Below are 14959 nucleotides of genomic sequence, written 5' to 3'. Positions count from 1 at the left end.
CCTCCTGGCCCCGCGCTGCTCTTGGGAGGCGTCGACGGCGCGGCCGCCTCTCCACGGCCAAACGCGGCGCTCCAGGTGGCCGCCGGGCGGGACGGGGCGGGCGCGCCGCATGGCGCTGGGCTCTCGGAAGAAACTTTCTGGGCCGAGGGGGTGGAGCGCCGAAGGGGCGGCGCCGAAGGGAACCGGCCCCCGCGGCGCCTGGGCGCGGGCAGGGTGGCAGGGCTGGGTGGCGGGTGCTGCTCGTCCCGCTTGCGATCGCCCTTCCGAGCCGGATCCAGCCTCCGGGTGCCCGATGGGCTCCCCCGGGGGAGAGCAGGGGCCCCTGGACGACGTGTCCTGGCTCCGCTCGCTCTTCGTGGCCTGCGACGTGAGCGGCTCGGGCCGGATCGAGCGCGACGACTTCGGCGCGCTGTGCGCCGAGCTGCGGGTCCGGCCGGCCGAGGCCGAGGCCATCTTCCAGCGCCTCGACACCGACCGCGACGGCGCCATCACCTTCGCCGAGTTCGCCCGCGGCTTCCGCGGCTTTCGGGGCGCCACGCAGCGCCGGAGGCGGCAGCAGCAGCGGCGGCGGGACAGCGCGCAGGAGGCGTCCGAGGACGGGGCGGACGAGCCGGGGCTGGCAGATGCCCGCGACGTCTTGAGCCAGGCGGCGGCGGCGGCGATGGAACCGAGCCAGGCTTGGCGGGAGTTCGAGCAGCGGCTCGGCGACGAGGCCGGCTTCATCCCCAGGTAACCCCCCGCCGTCGTCCCCTGCCGGACTGGGGGGCGAGCGAGGAGAAAACCGCGGGGAGGAAGGCAGGCAGGCAGGCAGGCAGGCGAACATCTGGGGTGTGCAGGGTATTACGAATGGTAAAAGGGCTTCTGAGCATGTGCCGAGTAGCGTCGCCGGCCTTTTCCTCTCTGGCAGCGACTCACTACAAAGCAGACAACGGTAGGAATTCCTATGCACCTTTCCGCCTGGAAAACTTGTCCGCCTGTCAGGAATGATGGAGTGATGGGGAGTCTGTGGTCCTCCAGAAGCTGTTGGACTCCCGACGCCTCTCAGCCCCCGTCGGCAGGGCTAGTGCTCAGGGATACAGAGGGCTGTAGCCCAACAACATCTGGAGGGCTGTAGATTCCCCCCTCCTAAAGTGTGCACAGGGACATCCTGCTTGGAACAAGGCAACATCCCTAAAGGCAGTTTACCTTCTGTCACTGGTCAGCTTGTGAGGTACCATATTTTTCCATGTATAAGACGCCCCCGTGTATAAGACGCCTCCTATTTTTGGGGACTCAAAATTAAGAAAATGGGGGGAGATTGCCCCCGTGTATAAGACTACCCCCCTTTTTAAACATTATTTTTTAGTAAAAAAACCTAGTCTTATAACCAGAAAAGTATGGTATTTCTTAGCTCTTTATTTGTGTGTCCTCCCCCACCTCACTTCCTCTGAGGAGCTCAAGGTAGCAGTCAGAGTCCCCCCCCCCCTCATTTTATCCTTACAGTGGCTCATTGGGGAGAAAGAGTGTGACTGACCCAAGTTAGTTATTCTAGTGGACCTTTCAATTTGGGATTCCTCATTTGGCACTAGCCACTGAACAACACTGTCTCTAAGATAAGGGGATAAAGAGACAAAGCTTGTAAGTCAAAGCATTTAGTTTCTAGGCATCCTCTTGCAATTTTAGAAATTAACTGGTGGCAACGGCCCACTCTGTCCATAAACATTTTTATGTGTGTGTTTTTTAAAAGAAAAGAAAACACACACACACAGCCTTTTCTCTGCACCCCATTGTTTGAGATAAAACATTAGGCAGTGGCAATCCAGTCACGCTGCAATAGGACTTTGGGATGGGAGAGGGGAGAACCAATAATGATAAGAGGCTCTTAAGAGAATATTTTATGATGCAATCCATATCTTTGAAATATCCTGCGCTACAAGTCTGCAAGGTGCCACGTCGCTTCTGGGCTCCTTTTTGTCCATTACTGCAGGCAGACGGTGCTACTCTCTTTGTGGGTTTCAGGTCTTTTCTCTTACTGCTTTAGAAACCCCAAAGCAAGCAGCAATGGTTATCTGAAGGCATCCCAGTTCTGTAAAAGTTTGCAGAACACATTGCGAAGAAGAAGAAAGTGTACCTTGCCACTCCCTCCCATATTTTTGGAGTGGACAGTTGCTGCCCAGCTTACAAGGAAAATATTGAACAGAAACAAATGAACAAATAAATCGTTATCTTTTATTACATCTGTTCCTGTTTAGTGTTGGGGCTCTATTTACAGCTGGAATAGCAAGGGTAGTTGTGTGGCTATTTAAGGCGGGGCAGGAAGTTCACCCTTGTGCTGCTTTGGCTCTTGTGAAAATACTGCCCCTTCCCCATCTGTAGATGATCCATCGGCTATAGCAGCCCTGTCCAAATGGCAGCCCTCTACACTGGGGTAGGAGCAGTTTTGGAACAGACTCTTCTCACGCCACACTCCGCGTCTTTTTTTGAGACTGGATATGCCACTTCCTACGACTTCAAAGCAGAGGCTGAAAAGCAGTCAGAAAGAAAGGGTCGAATTTGGTATAAAGAAGTGTTTGAAACTCCTATTGTTCTAGGTACATTTTGTGACAGAGAGTTTCATTAACGTGAGAAGTTTATGAACTCTGTGCGCAGTACTGCCCTGTCCCTTAGACCTTGTGGGGGGGGGAGGACTATATTTTTTTGGGGGGGGGATGAACGAATTCCTATGCCCCACAAATCACCCAGAGATGCATTTTAAATAAAAGGGCACATTCTACTCATATAAAAAACGCTGATTCCAAGACGGTCTGTGGGCTGGATTGAGAAGGCGATTGGGCTGGATCTGGCCCCCGGGCCTTAGTTTGCCTACCCATGGCCTAAGATTTCAGATCAAAACGGCAGAGTGGAAGGAAAGGAGGACCTTTTTCTGCCTCTCTACTTCCAGTTGTAGATAGGTAGCCGTGTTGGTCTGCCATAGTCAAAATAAAAAAAAATTCTTCAAGTAGCACCTTAAAGACCAACTAAGTTAGTTCTTGGTATGAGCTTTCGTGTGCATGCACACTTCTTCAGATACGTGTATCTTTAAGGTGCTACTTGAAGGAATTTTTTTAAATTTTCTCTACTTCCAGTTACTCTCTGAAGTCTGGAGAAGAGACCCTCTTAAGAATATTAGGGGGTGGGCAGGGGAAGGACTGGACCATGTGAAAAATGAACATACATTATTTTAGCTGTAGTTCATTCATTTTCAGCTTTGTTTTCTTGCTATATAAAAAAGTGTGCCTAGACATTCCATTGTTGCGACCATAACCTCGGTTTAAGGTGCCATTTAGCTCCTAGCTTTCATATCTCAAGTTTCTAACACTGGTATAAAGGCAGATTCGTTCACTCTGCAGAGCAGTGAAATCAGATTTTTGTAACTGTTTTAATGTACAGGTTATTGGCCAGAAATAACTTCTGTATGTGAAATGATCAAAGCACCCAAAGCTTCCTCCCTATCTCATGGATGGTTTAAATTGGAGGCAGTCAGGCTTCTGAATACCAGTTTCTAGAAGCCACTGGAGGGAAGTGTTCTTTTGTTCTTGGGTCCTACATCCGGTTTCCCGCAGACTTTTGGTTGGCTACTGTGAGAACAGTATGCAATCTACATGGGTCATTGGCGATCCAGATGGCTCTTCTTAGGTTTGTGTTCTCTCCCTCTCCCCATATGTATGACAATAACACAGGTTTCCATTCAGCTTGAATTGCAACTCAGTTTGGGGAAAGGGCATAGCTCCGTGGTAGAGGACCTGCTTTTCATGTAGAAGGTTGCAAGTTCAATCCCCGGCAGGAGCAGGTAAGGCTGGGAGAGACGCTGCCACTCTGTGTAAACAGTATTGAGATAAATGGACCAGTGGTCTGACTCACTATGAGGCAGCTTTTTATGCTCCTGTGGAATCCTGTGTATCCTATGTAAAGGTAAAGGTAAAGGTACCCCTGCCCGTACGGGCCAGTCGTGTCCGACTCTAGGGTTGTGCGCCCATCTCACTTAAGAGGCCGGGGGCCAGCGCTGTCCGGAGACACTTCCGGGTCACGTGGCCAGCGTGACAAGCTGCATCTGGCGAGCCTGCACCAGCGCAGCACACAGAAACGCTGTTTACCTTCCCGCTATAAAGCGGTACCTATTTATCTACTTGCACTTAAGGGTGCTTTTGAACTGCTAGGTGGGCAGGAGCTGGGACCGAAAGACTGGAGCTCACCCCGCTGCGGGGATTCGAACCATACGATCGGCAAGTCCTAGGCACTGAGGTTTTACCCACAGCGCCACCCGCGTCCCATGTGTATCCTATGTACCTGGGACTATTAATGCAATCCTGTGCATGTCAACTCAAGTGAGTCCTGCAGAGTTCAGCAGTGCTTACTTCCAGGTAACTATGTACAGGATTGCATCCTCAGGCCCATTGAACTTGGTGGGCTCTCCTTCTGAGTAACAAACACGCATAGGAAGTGGACTACCTGGGTCTGCAATAGATATTGTCAAGAACGAGGATTTAGGCTTAGCATCAAAAAGACCGGCAGAGAGGAACTGAGAGACCATTAAGAGCCTCGGATGTGAGATCTCCAGGCTGGATCAAGTTGAACGGAAGTCTGTTTTTTGTTTGGTTATCTCGAGTTTGCCCTTACTTTTGTTTTTTCCTTTCTTTTTTTATATTTTTCCTTTCTTTCTCTTTTCTTAGCGGAACCGCAATCTTGTCTTTTTTTTCTTAGCGGAACCGCAATCTTGTAGCTTGCTTATTCTCGTTTTCTTTTTTGTATACTTTTTAATGACATGCATATATGTAATGTGAATCTTTTGTCTAATAAAGCACAAAAAAAAAAAAAAGAGCCTCGGATGTGAGATCTCCAGGCTGATAGTAGATTGATGGACATTGTTGGGGGCTGAAACCGGAAAGGGGGGGTGGAGTTTGGGAATCCAAAGAGTTCATAATTACAATTGATTTCGTTTTTTTACTTTGTTTGTTATTGTTATGTAAATTGGGAAATTCGTGGAAGGGAATCTTGGTCGACCTTAGAAAAAATGTTTTAAGAATAAGAACTGATGTATAAGTTCGATGTTTAAGTTTGGACAAGGTAAAACTGGATTCTCTTCTTTTTTTAATGAACTAAACTAAATGAAAATAAGGTTATCAAAAACAAATTGAAGGAAGGGCTGAGAAACATTGCAAAATTAATGAATGTTAGAATGATGACGGTTTTGAAGCTAAGTAGTTTATAGCAGTAATGTTTAAGTTAAAAGAAAAGAAAGGTTAAAAACTAAATGAAATTAAGGGAGAGGATTTGCTGAATAAATAATTTGAAATTAGAATACAGAAAGGGAAGGTAGGAGGAGGTCAGTGAAGTAAGGTATAAGAAAATAAGGGATCGAAATTATACTTGTTTTTTGTCTGTGTTTTGTTTGTTTTCTTTATATAATTTCTGAAACTTCAATAAATATCTATTAAAAAAAAAGGATTTAGGCTTAGCATTCGTAATCCTGTGAGGTGATAAATTATCTTGTGACAAGCATATCACATTCCGTGTTTGCCTTTATGGATGGGCTCTGTGTTTGCGCAGTAAGAAGGCTCTGTTTGTGATAGCTGATCTGTGATAGCCATTTCACCCAACCATGCTGTGACGTGAAAGGCGCAGTGACCAAATAGTAACGGTGACACCCTGGGATGCCAGAGGAGGGAGTGGTCATGCTAAAGAAATGCCACCCTGTGCATTTCTGCATCCCAAGCTTCTTTCATCCGCAATAATTGGTTACCATCATTTTGCTTATGATGTTAATGGTTGGGCTTGCTGTTCTGAGTAGATTATTTGCTGTGAGTGGTGTAAGGTTTCTTCTGTCAGATTTCAAAGGCCATTTTGCTTCTGCTGTACTATTGAGCTTTGTATGACAGAGAACAGCAAAGATGGGCTTTCTTTCCAACTGTATATAATAATTTATACTGCACTTCCTTCCGTATGTCCCAAAAGCTTTCCCCCTTTTTGGTAGCAGGTAAAGCTGTTTGCCCGGGCTTCTGTAGGATACTATAGCTAGTATGGAGCTTCAGTTAAGGAGTCAGTGAGCGGCTCTAAGTGGTTTTATGGACTGTGGTTTTAAGGATTTGTTTTACCTGCTCTTTTAATAATACAGTGGTGCCCCGCAAGACGAAATTAATTCGTTCCGCAATTTTTGTTGTCTAGCGAATTTTTCGTCTTGCGAAGCACGAAATCCCATAGGAATGCATTGAAAATCAATTAATGCGTTCCTATGGTCAAAAAAAGTCCAAACAAAGCCAAATTTGGTACAACAACAGTTTATTAACTGCTCTTTAAAGTCACACATACTGTAAAGAGCAGTTCAAAAATTGAAGGGAAAATAAATTAACTTTATAAACAAAACATGTCTTTGTTTTTAGACAAAGAAAACAAAGTCGCGAGACGTTTTCGTCTTGCGAAGCAAGCCCATAGGGGAAATTCGTCTTGCGAGGCAAATCGAAAACGGAAAAACCTTTCGTCTAGCGAGTTTTTTGTCTTGCGAGGCATTCGTCTTGCGAGGTACCACTGTATTGGAATTATTTATGTATTGATCATTGTACTGTACCCTGAGATCTTAGGCTAAAGGACAGACTTAAAAGTGTTCTTAATAGATAAATAAAACACAATCAATTAAAGAATTTTAATTAGCCACATAGGAAGAGATGTTTAGGTTTCGATTAAGGCTCCATCTAGGCCAGCGGTTCTCAACCTGTGGGTCCCCAGATGTTGTTGGACTACAACTCCCATCATCCCTGAGCTCTGGCCTTGCTAGCTAGAGGTGATGGGAGTTGTAGTTCAACAACATCTGGGGACCCACAGGTTGAGAAAGGCTGATCTAAGCCATGGGCAGGTAACCTGTCATATTGGAGTCCAGTTCCCATCATGGCTGCTGGTTGGGGAGTCCAGCAGGATCAAAAGGGCCAAAGGGTTAGCCAGTCCTGATGTGGCCCAACATACTGCTTTGGGTAGTTGTTAGTCAGATGCCTCCTTTATTTAAGAGCCATAGCTCAGTGACGGAGCATCTTATCTGCATGCAGAGGGTCCTGAGTTCAGTCCCTGGCAACTCCAGGCATCAAAGGTCAGATTTATGCGCTTTTCCAGATAGCAGCAAGAAAAAGCAGGCTGTACAACTTAGCTTAAAAAATGGTAAGAGTTTCTAAATTATTTGTACAGAAACATAAAGATGGCTTGCTAAAGCCATGTTGTCTAAGCTTAGAAAATCCAGTTTAGACAGCCTTACTAGTTGGATTCACATGGTGGAAGAGGTGAGAGGGTGTGACCTAGCTAAACCTAGCAGGACAGCTGACTCTATGGTTTTAACCCCTTCATGCATTAATTACACTTAAGCGTCTTGGTTATATGAGGCTTCAGTTGATTATGAAAAGGAACTGAGATGTCAGATTTTCAAGGAAAGGTAAAAATTATCATTGATTTTCTGGAACATATGAAAAGGGGATCATTGCATTGCTGTTGTTCACTTTGACACTTGAGTCCTGTAACTTGATCCATGTATCGATTTCCATGGTGTTCTGAGTGGGCGTAATAAGGCTCTTTCATACAGAATCACATTAGAACACCGTTTCCCCTAGTTCAAGATGCTCCTTTGGCATGAAGTGTGAGAGTGCAAATTATCTACCAGGAGGCCGTTGAAAGTGATGCAAAGAAAGTTATGCTTCCATCTAAAGAACACTAACCCTTAGTGGTGAATGTACAACAAGCAATGCTCAGTGCTAGAAATGCAGTGAAGGGGACTCAAGAGTACACTGGGAATGAATCTACACGATACAACAAGAATCTAATTAAGCTTAGTATGCATTTGCCATATAAATATTTAAAATAAGCTACTTACACTTGTCTGTCATTTCAAGTAGCTTTGCGACCATTGGTTAGGACACTGGAAGATTGGTTCAGATTTCATTCTTACTGACCAATCAGCTAGAACACTGTAGCTTGTCTTTTCCTTTATATTTCTGAATAAAAAGCTAGAAGGTTCTAGGCACTGCTTCTAGTTAGATAAGCACTGAAGTGTTGCCATGGCCTCCTTGTAGCCTGTAATGACTCTAATATGAACTTGCAAGAGCTGCGTAATTTATATTTCTGTTTTATTGAATCAGAAACTCCTGTATTGAAAATATTAACTGAATATAGATTGCAGTTGCCCATTTGAGATATTGGGCTTATGTAGAATAATGCAGATGATTAAGAACTTTATAGGCTGTTCATTTATCTATTCAGTATTTTACAAAATTGTTATAACATTTTTTAAAAAGATTGGAAATCCCTAAAGTCTTCACTTAAATATATATGTATTTTTTTTTAAAATATATAGATTGTGTGGGTGTGTTATCTTTAAAACAACATAACCAGAAAGGTTTGCAGAATAGGTGCTTTTTAAACTTGGAAGGGAGTCCTTGGTTTGTCCTGTTTTCTGAAAGGCAAAGTTATTCTTATTTTTGTAAGATAGTGGTTGCCAAGCAAAGGCTGCTCAGGTATAGCAGACTGCTGAGTTGGTGGTGGAATGAGGCACGTGCAAAGAGAGTTTGTGTAAGCATCTGCCTCCCTTTCAGCAGCTAGTCCTTATCGCAGTGCCATGGATACAATGTTTGCCATAGCACTTTGAATGCAGTCCAGCTGCTTAATAGGGTGATAGAGTGAATTGCCATAGCTTTTCATAGTGTGAGTGTGCAGATGCCTGGTTTGATTCTAAAGGTAAAGGTAAAGGTAAAGGGACCCCTGACCATTAGGTCCAGTTGTGGCCGACTCTGGGGTTGCGGCGCTCATCTCGCTTTATTGGCCGAGGGAGCCGGCGTACAGCTTCTGGGTCATGTGCCCAGCATGACTAAGCCGCTTCTGGCGAACCAGAGCAGCGCACGGAAACGCCGTTTACCTTCCTGCTGGAGCGGTACCTATTTATCTGCTTGCACTTCATGCTTTCGAACTGCTAGGTGGGCAGGAACAGGGACCAAACAATCCCTGTGGCGGGGATTCGAACCGCCGACCTTCTGATTGGCAAGCCCTAGGCTCTGCGGTTTGGACCACAGCACCCCCCGTTTGATTCTACTGAATAGCAATTCTCATGCATCACTTCAGACAGAGCGATGGTCAAAATGGGATAGCTGAGGTGAATCGAGACACATGACAAAGTTAGGTACTTGGTGGTGCAAAGCAGTCTAATCTGGACTCAGGTTCACTATCCCACGTGAGGGGAAAGGATTGCTTGTTATCTCCAGCCAAACATCATGATCACCTCCTACTTCCTTGGGTGTTGGCTGTGCACAGAGTAGTAATAATGGGGGCAGATGCACGGATGCTTAGTCATAGTTTTGAGTCCTTTTTCTGTATTAAAGTGCAACAGGACTAGTCCAAGACGCTTGTAGCCTGAGGTGAAGAACAAGATGACAAGCTCCCATTCCATGTCCAGAAGCTGACTGAGCTGCTAGCTGGATCTTGTTTTAACTCTGGCAATGAAACTTGGTTTTCTCCTGCTCTTGAGGGCAACAGACTAGCTTAGGGGGCTCAGAAGTGGTCACGTGGCACACAGCTCTGTCATTCACCATCTCAGTGCCACTCCTCGCTCCACCACGATGGCTGGGGACTTTGCTTGGGACAGCTTTTAAAATGACTTTGTCCTCCAGCCACAAGTGGAACTCCAAATCTTAATGCACTTCTTCAAGCTTGGGTGACTCAAGCTTCAGGTTTGACAGATTTCTCATTATCATTTCATTACCTGGAAATGTATTTGAGTGTATGTGGATCAGAAATTCCTTAAAGGGATTCTGGTATTTGGATTTTGTTTCTGACTCGTCTCTGATGCAGAAGCAAAGGACAAAGTTAATGGGAACTTTGAACACAATATTTTGCTCCTTAATAATTCATTTTCAACAAATGGTCACAATATTTGGCGGCATTGATGAACCAACTTGCACATATTGCTCCTGGAATATTGCAGTCTTTAGGTTACCAGGGTGCCATTTCAATCAGTTGAGCTACAGTAAGAGGTAATGATAATCAGGGGTAGAAGTTGCTCTGAAACAATAATCTCAAGTGATCTGAAACATGGGGTTATATCCTGTCTTGGTCATACTAGCAGTAGACCCATTGAAGTTAATAGACATGATTAACTTAAGTCCCTTAATTTCCGTGGTTTTACTCCGAGAAGAACTTACTTGGATACAAACTGCAGGAGGGAAGAATGATTTCCACATGCCCCTTCCTCTAAATGCCCCATGCAATTTCATGGACTAGCTAGCAGAGCCGTAGTCTTCAGTATTTTTGAACACCTGCCTTTAATCCAGGCATAGGCAAACTCAGCCCTTCAGATGTTTTGGGACTACAACTCCCATCATCCCTAGCTAACAGGACTAGTGGTCAGGGATGATGGGAGTTGTAGTCCCAAAACAGCTGGAGGGCCAAGTTTGCCTATGCCTGTTTTAATCCAAACATGCATTTGGGAACCCAACGCTTTTCCTTTCTTTCATATATTTGCTGGTGCTGCTGCTACTGTGGTGACTGACCTTAGATCAGGCCACAAGCTGAAAGTGGGACCCAACCCAGTTGAAGACTGGACTGCTTGTTAATCTATATTTCTCTATTGCTTTGTAAATCTCTATTTCTGGTACCCTGTGCCTCTGTGAAGGTGCTGTGGAGTTCCTGTTGAATGGCCCATACAATGCCGCCGCCCCGCAGAAGCCTTTAACTGGTGGCATTGCCATTCACTGAAGATTAAGGGTGTCTTTGCCTTCCCAGATGACCGTAGTTAAAAAACTTCTGTTTCCAAAATGGCTCTGGGGCTGGTGGTAGCAGTTGCCAACGCGTGCTTTTAATTTCAAATCTCATTCAGCCTTTTTGTATATAAGCATTCAGGTGATTGCCCGCTGTCGCCTCTAATTTAAAAAGACCCCATTGCCTCCTTGTGACTCCCGGTGCTTCCGGAGAGGGTTGCGCTGTTGCGCTTCCTTGCGGTGTGTTTTCTCGCTCCTTGCACCTGACTGGCACAGCATAAATGTAAGCCGCCGGAGTCTGCTGAATCAAGCTCTTTTGACAGTTGTAATTGGGCCAGCGAGGAACAATGAAACCATATTGTGGTTTTTGAGATCAAATAAGCTGAGCAAACTCCCGCAATTGCCGCCATATGTTTGTGACAGCAGCGGCTCTTCTTAGCCGAGCGCAGCAGGCGCAGACTGAACAGCATGGCTGGGGGGGGGGGAAGGTTGAGCCTTAAGCTTTCAACCTCCCTTCTTTCAGGCTTCTTGTTTGTTTAATCTTTGAAGCTGAAAAATCTCCAAGAACAGCAGCTGTGACGCGCTTGAGAACCAGAACAAAAGGTAGTACTGTCAGAATAGGGCCACGAAGCCTGCTTCTCAGCTCCCGAAGATAGGTGTACAAGGGCTCTATGGAAAGGGAGGGGGCAGGGCGGTGGGGAGATGCGTATTGTGAAGTTGAGATGCTGGGGGTGTAGAATAAATAAATAAAATAACATGCTCTGATGCATGCATGCCATGCAGAAACAAAACCTGTTGCTCCCCCCTGAGAAAAATCTTTAAAAGTATTTGACCCACAAAGCGGCTTAAACATGCCTGACAGCACGTGGTAAACAAACAAACGAACAAAACAAACTTTTATATGCCATCATCATTAAATTGGCCTGGTTCCTTCCAGGTGTTTTGGGCTACAGCGCACTATTGCAATTCAAAACATCTTCCGGGAACTAGGTTGGCGAAGGCTGAACATTTCAGAGCTATGAAGTGGAAGCCTCTTTTTCGAATCTCAGCTTGGCACTGAACCCCCTAAATGACCCTTATCCCTCCTGAGATTCAGTCTTACGTACCTAATAACTTTGACTGAATCAAGGCTGTGGTGATTTTTATGCAAGTAGGTTGTTTTTTTAAAAAAAGTGTGGATTAAGTGAACCTACCATATTTTTTGCTTTATAAGACTCACTTCTTCCCTCCTAAAAAGTAAGGGGAAATGTGTGTGCGTCTTATGGAGCGAATGCAGGCTGCGCAGCTATCACAGAAGCCAGAACAGCAAGAGGGATTGCTGCTTTCACTGCGCATAGATCCCTCTTGCTGTTCTGGCTTCTGAGATTCAGAATATTTTTTTTCTTGTTTTCCTCCTCCAGGAAGGTCTGGTGCGTCTTATAGAGCGAAAAATACAGTACCTTCCTGCTCTGCTTGTTGAAAATGATATGTCAGGATATTTGATGCCCCTTACAATGCCAGTCTGGAAGACAGTGTCCCCAGAAAGATTCTGTGCCCAGGAGATTGCCTGTCCACCAGTGTGTGAGGGAAGCTGCCCAGTCACTTCAAACGCTTTCTCTGATTATTCAGAGCATTCAGAAATATATCAACAGGCCCAATAACCGAGCCAAACGCCTTGGCCAGACTCTGCTGCGTCCAGCCCAGGTGCCAGTTCTTTTCGCATATCTCCTCAGGCCGCACTGCTGTTCTCCTTCGTAATATCAGCCATGCCATCCAGGGTCATTCCCCAACGCAGTGTGTCCTTGTCAGCATTGCTCCTCTGTGGTCAACGCAGGACAAGCAGGTCAGTCTCTGCACAAAGGAGCAAATGGGAAACGGATCTGACATAAAGAAACGGCAACATTCAAAGCAACAAGTGGGCGAACATTTCAGTCTCCCAGGACACTTTGCTCACTGAGCTGGCAGTTGTCAGTCTAAAACAAAGGAACTTCCAAGGGAGACCACAGTGTGAAGCTGTTGGACTAGAATTTATCGGGGAATTTGATTCTATTTATTTAGCCTTGAATAGAGACAATGGCATCCCCTCTCACTACAGGGGTGAGTTAACGTACTGCCATAGTGAATTGCCACTTTGCTTATCTTATATACATTTGAACGTTGCACACAATTGTCTCAGACTGGGCCTCTCGCTGTTGTTTTGCGCCACTGTTTATATCTCTCCCCCCCCCCCCCCCCGTTCCCATTGTGCATACTTGCCAACTGAGGAGAACAGTTCGTGCACCTGACAAGCTTGGCCCTCGTCCACAGAATTTTATGCCATGATAAATCTGTTAGTTTTTAAGATGACATAAGACTGTTTTTGTTTTGTTTTTGCGGCAGCCAACTAACACAGCTACATGTCTGGACAATTTTACGGAAGGTGCACTGAAAAATTTGCTTACCTTTCTGTAAAAATAAAATTGGGCACCCGCCCTGTGGAACGCCCTCCCACCAGATGTCAAAGAGAAAAAACGACTACCAGACTTTTAGAACAAAATAAAAAAGTTCCTTCCAGTAGCACCTTAAAGACCAACTAAGTTAGTTCTTGGTATGAGCTTTCGTGTGCATGCACACTTCTTCAGATACACTGAAACAGAAGTTGCCAGATCCTTCTATATAGTGAGAAGGTGGGGAGGGGTATTACTCAGAAGGGTGGTGGGAATGGGAGATTGGCAGATAGCTGAGATGAGCCTGTTGACGACTCTTAACGACTGCAGACTTTTAGAAGACATCTGAAGACATCTAAAGACTTTTAGAAGACATCTGAAGGCAGCCCTGTTTAGGCAGCTTTTAATGTTTGACGGACTATTGTATTTTAATATTTTGTTGGAAGCTGCCCAGAGTGGCTGGGGAAACCCAGCCAGATGGGCGGGGTATAAATATTATTATTATTATTATTATTATTATTATTATTATTATTATTATTATGTCTTGCCATGAAAGTTGGCCTCCAGAACCACGTCAGTTTGCCCTGATTCATCCACCACAAATTCCAATGAGTATTTTGGTTGCAGTTCCTAGATCATATATATTGACTATCTTTAATTATCCCAACAGGAACGCCAGTGGCATCCAATGGTAGGTTATCGGTTGAGTTAAGTTAATTTTTGTTACAGCATCCTAGAAAAGCTTTTATCGTGCTGCCTTTCTTACTAACCGTGCATGGGCGTGGGCTTGCTGGTTTCTGTCCACTTCTCTAAAGTTTATCCTGCATCTAAAACCTTGCACTATATATATTCTTCACACAATTATTGGGGAGCAGAGCTGGCCCCTTTGGCCCTGGCTCTCCCCAGGCGCCCTTGCATTGGGGCACACATCTGAACTGGCAAAGCCTGTGCTGAAGCAGCTGCTGGGTGTGTGGTCTTCTACACAAGGAGGCCACCCATGTGATCAGGAGAGCCACTTGCATGGAAGCCTATGAGCAAGCAGCTGCTCACCCCAAGGCAGGTATCTGGTCCCACGCATTGATGCCTAGGAGGTGGAGCCATCAACAGAGAATCGGAGAATTCTAGAGTTGGAAGGGTCCACGAGTTTCATCTAGTCCGCCCCCTGCAGTGCAGGAATTTTGCCCAATGTGGGGCTCAAACCCACGACCCTGAGATTAAGAATCTTCTACTCTACCAACTAAGCCAGGGGTCAGCAACCTAAGGCCCATGGGCCACAAGCGGCCCACTGGGGTTGTTTAACCGGCCCACAAGCCACTCTCGAACTGAGCCGCCCGCTCGGTGAGTCCCTGCACACTGTTCTAAACTGGCTCAGCGTGGCACGGGGATTTGCTTCCATGGCGCCGGAAATCGCGCCTGTATGCCGGCAATTGCGCGCGCACAAACCGGCCCACGGAGGGATCTCCGCTGGAGTGAACCGGCCCAGGCGAGGTAAACCTTGCCGACCCCTGAACTAAGCTATCCCAGCACATGCCTGGGCACAAAACCAGTATCATAGTTGGCATTTACACGGAGCAAACCGTTTTCTACCAAGTTTACATAAGCCAGTGGTGAGGAACCTCGGGAGCCAGATGTGGCCCTCCAGGCCTTTCTGTTTGGCCCTCCAAACTCTCCCCAGGCCACACCACTCACTGGCCCTGCTTTGCACCCCAAAGAGTGTTTGTCTGGCTGCAATTTGCCTTTGAACTCCCATTATACCTCTTGCTTGGATGGAAGATAGAGATGCGCCTGAGTAGAAACTAGCCTACCGTACAAAGGCAA

General features: G+C 46.1%; 1 protein-coding gene across 2 annotated transcripts in view; it reads left to right on the top strand.

Annotated features, from left to right (window-relative positions):
* Nucleotides 1-145: 145 nt before the first annotated feature.
* RASEF (RAS and EF-hand domain containing) overlaps nucleotides 146-14959 on the top strand; it is a 40489-nt gene continuing 25675 nt past the window's right edge. Inside the window, exons 1-2 of one of the 2 annotated variants that reach the window (XM_083464891.1) lie at nucleotides 151-729; nucleotides 13812-13832. In XM_083464891.1, coding sequence (XP_083321017.1) covers nucleotides 293-729; nucleotides 13812-13832 — 458 coding nt within the window. In that variant the 5' untranslated portion in view covers nucleotides 151-292. Of the gene's footprint in view, nucleotides 730-13811; nucleotides 13833-14959 lie in introns of both variants that reach the window. The other variant, XM_083464892.1, reaches the window with a different exon arrangement.

Source organism: Podarcis liolepis (genome assembly GCF_965112155.1).
Source record: "Podarcis liolepis genome assembly, chromosome: 11".
Taxonomy (NCBI): Eukaryota; Metazoa; Chordata; class Lepidosauria; order Squamata; family Lacertidae; genus Podarcis; species Podarcis liolepis.
The sequence above is the reverse complement of the archived record's forward strand: the minus strand, read 5'-3'. Positions and strand labels throughout refer to the sequence as shown.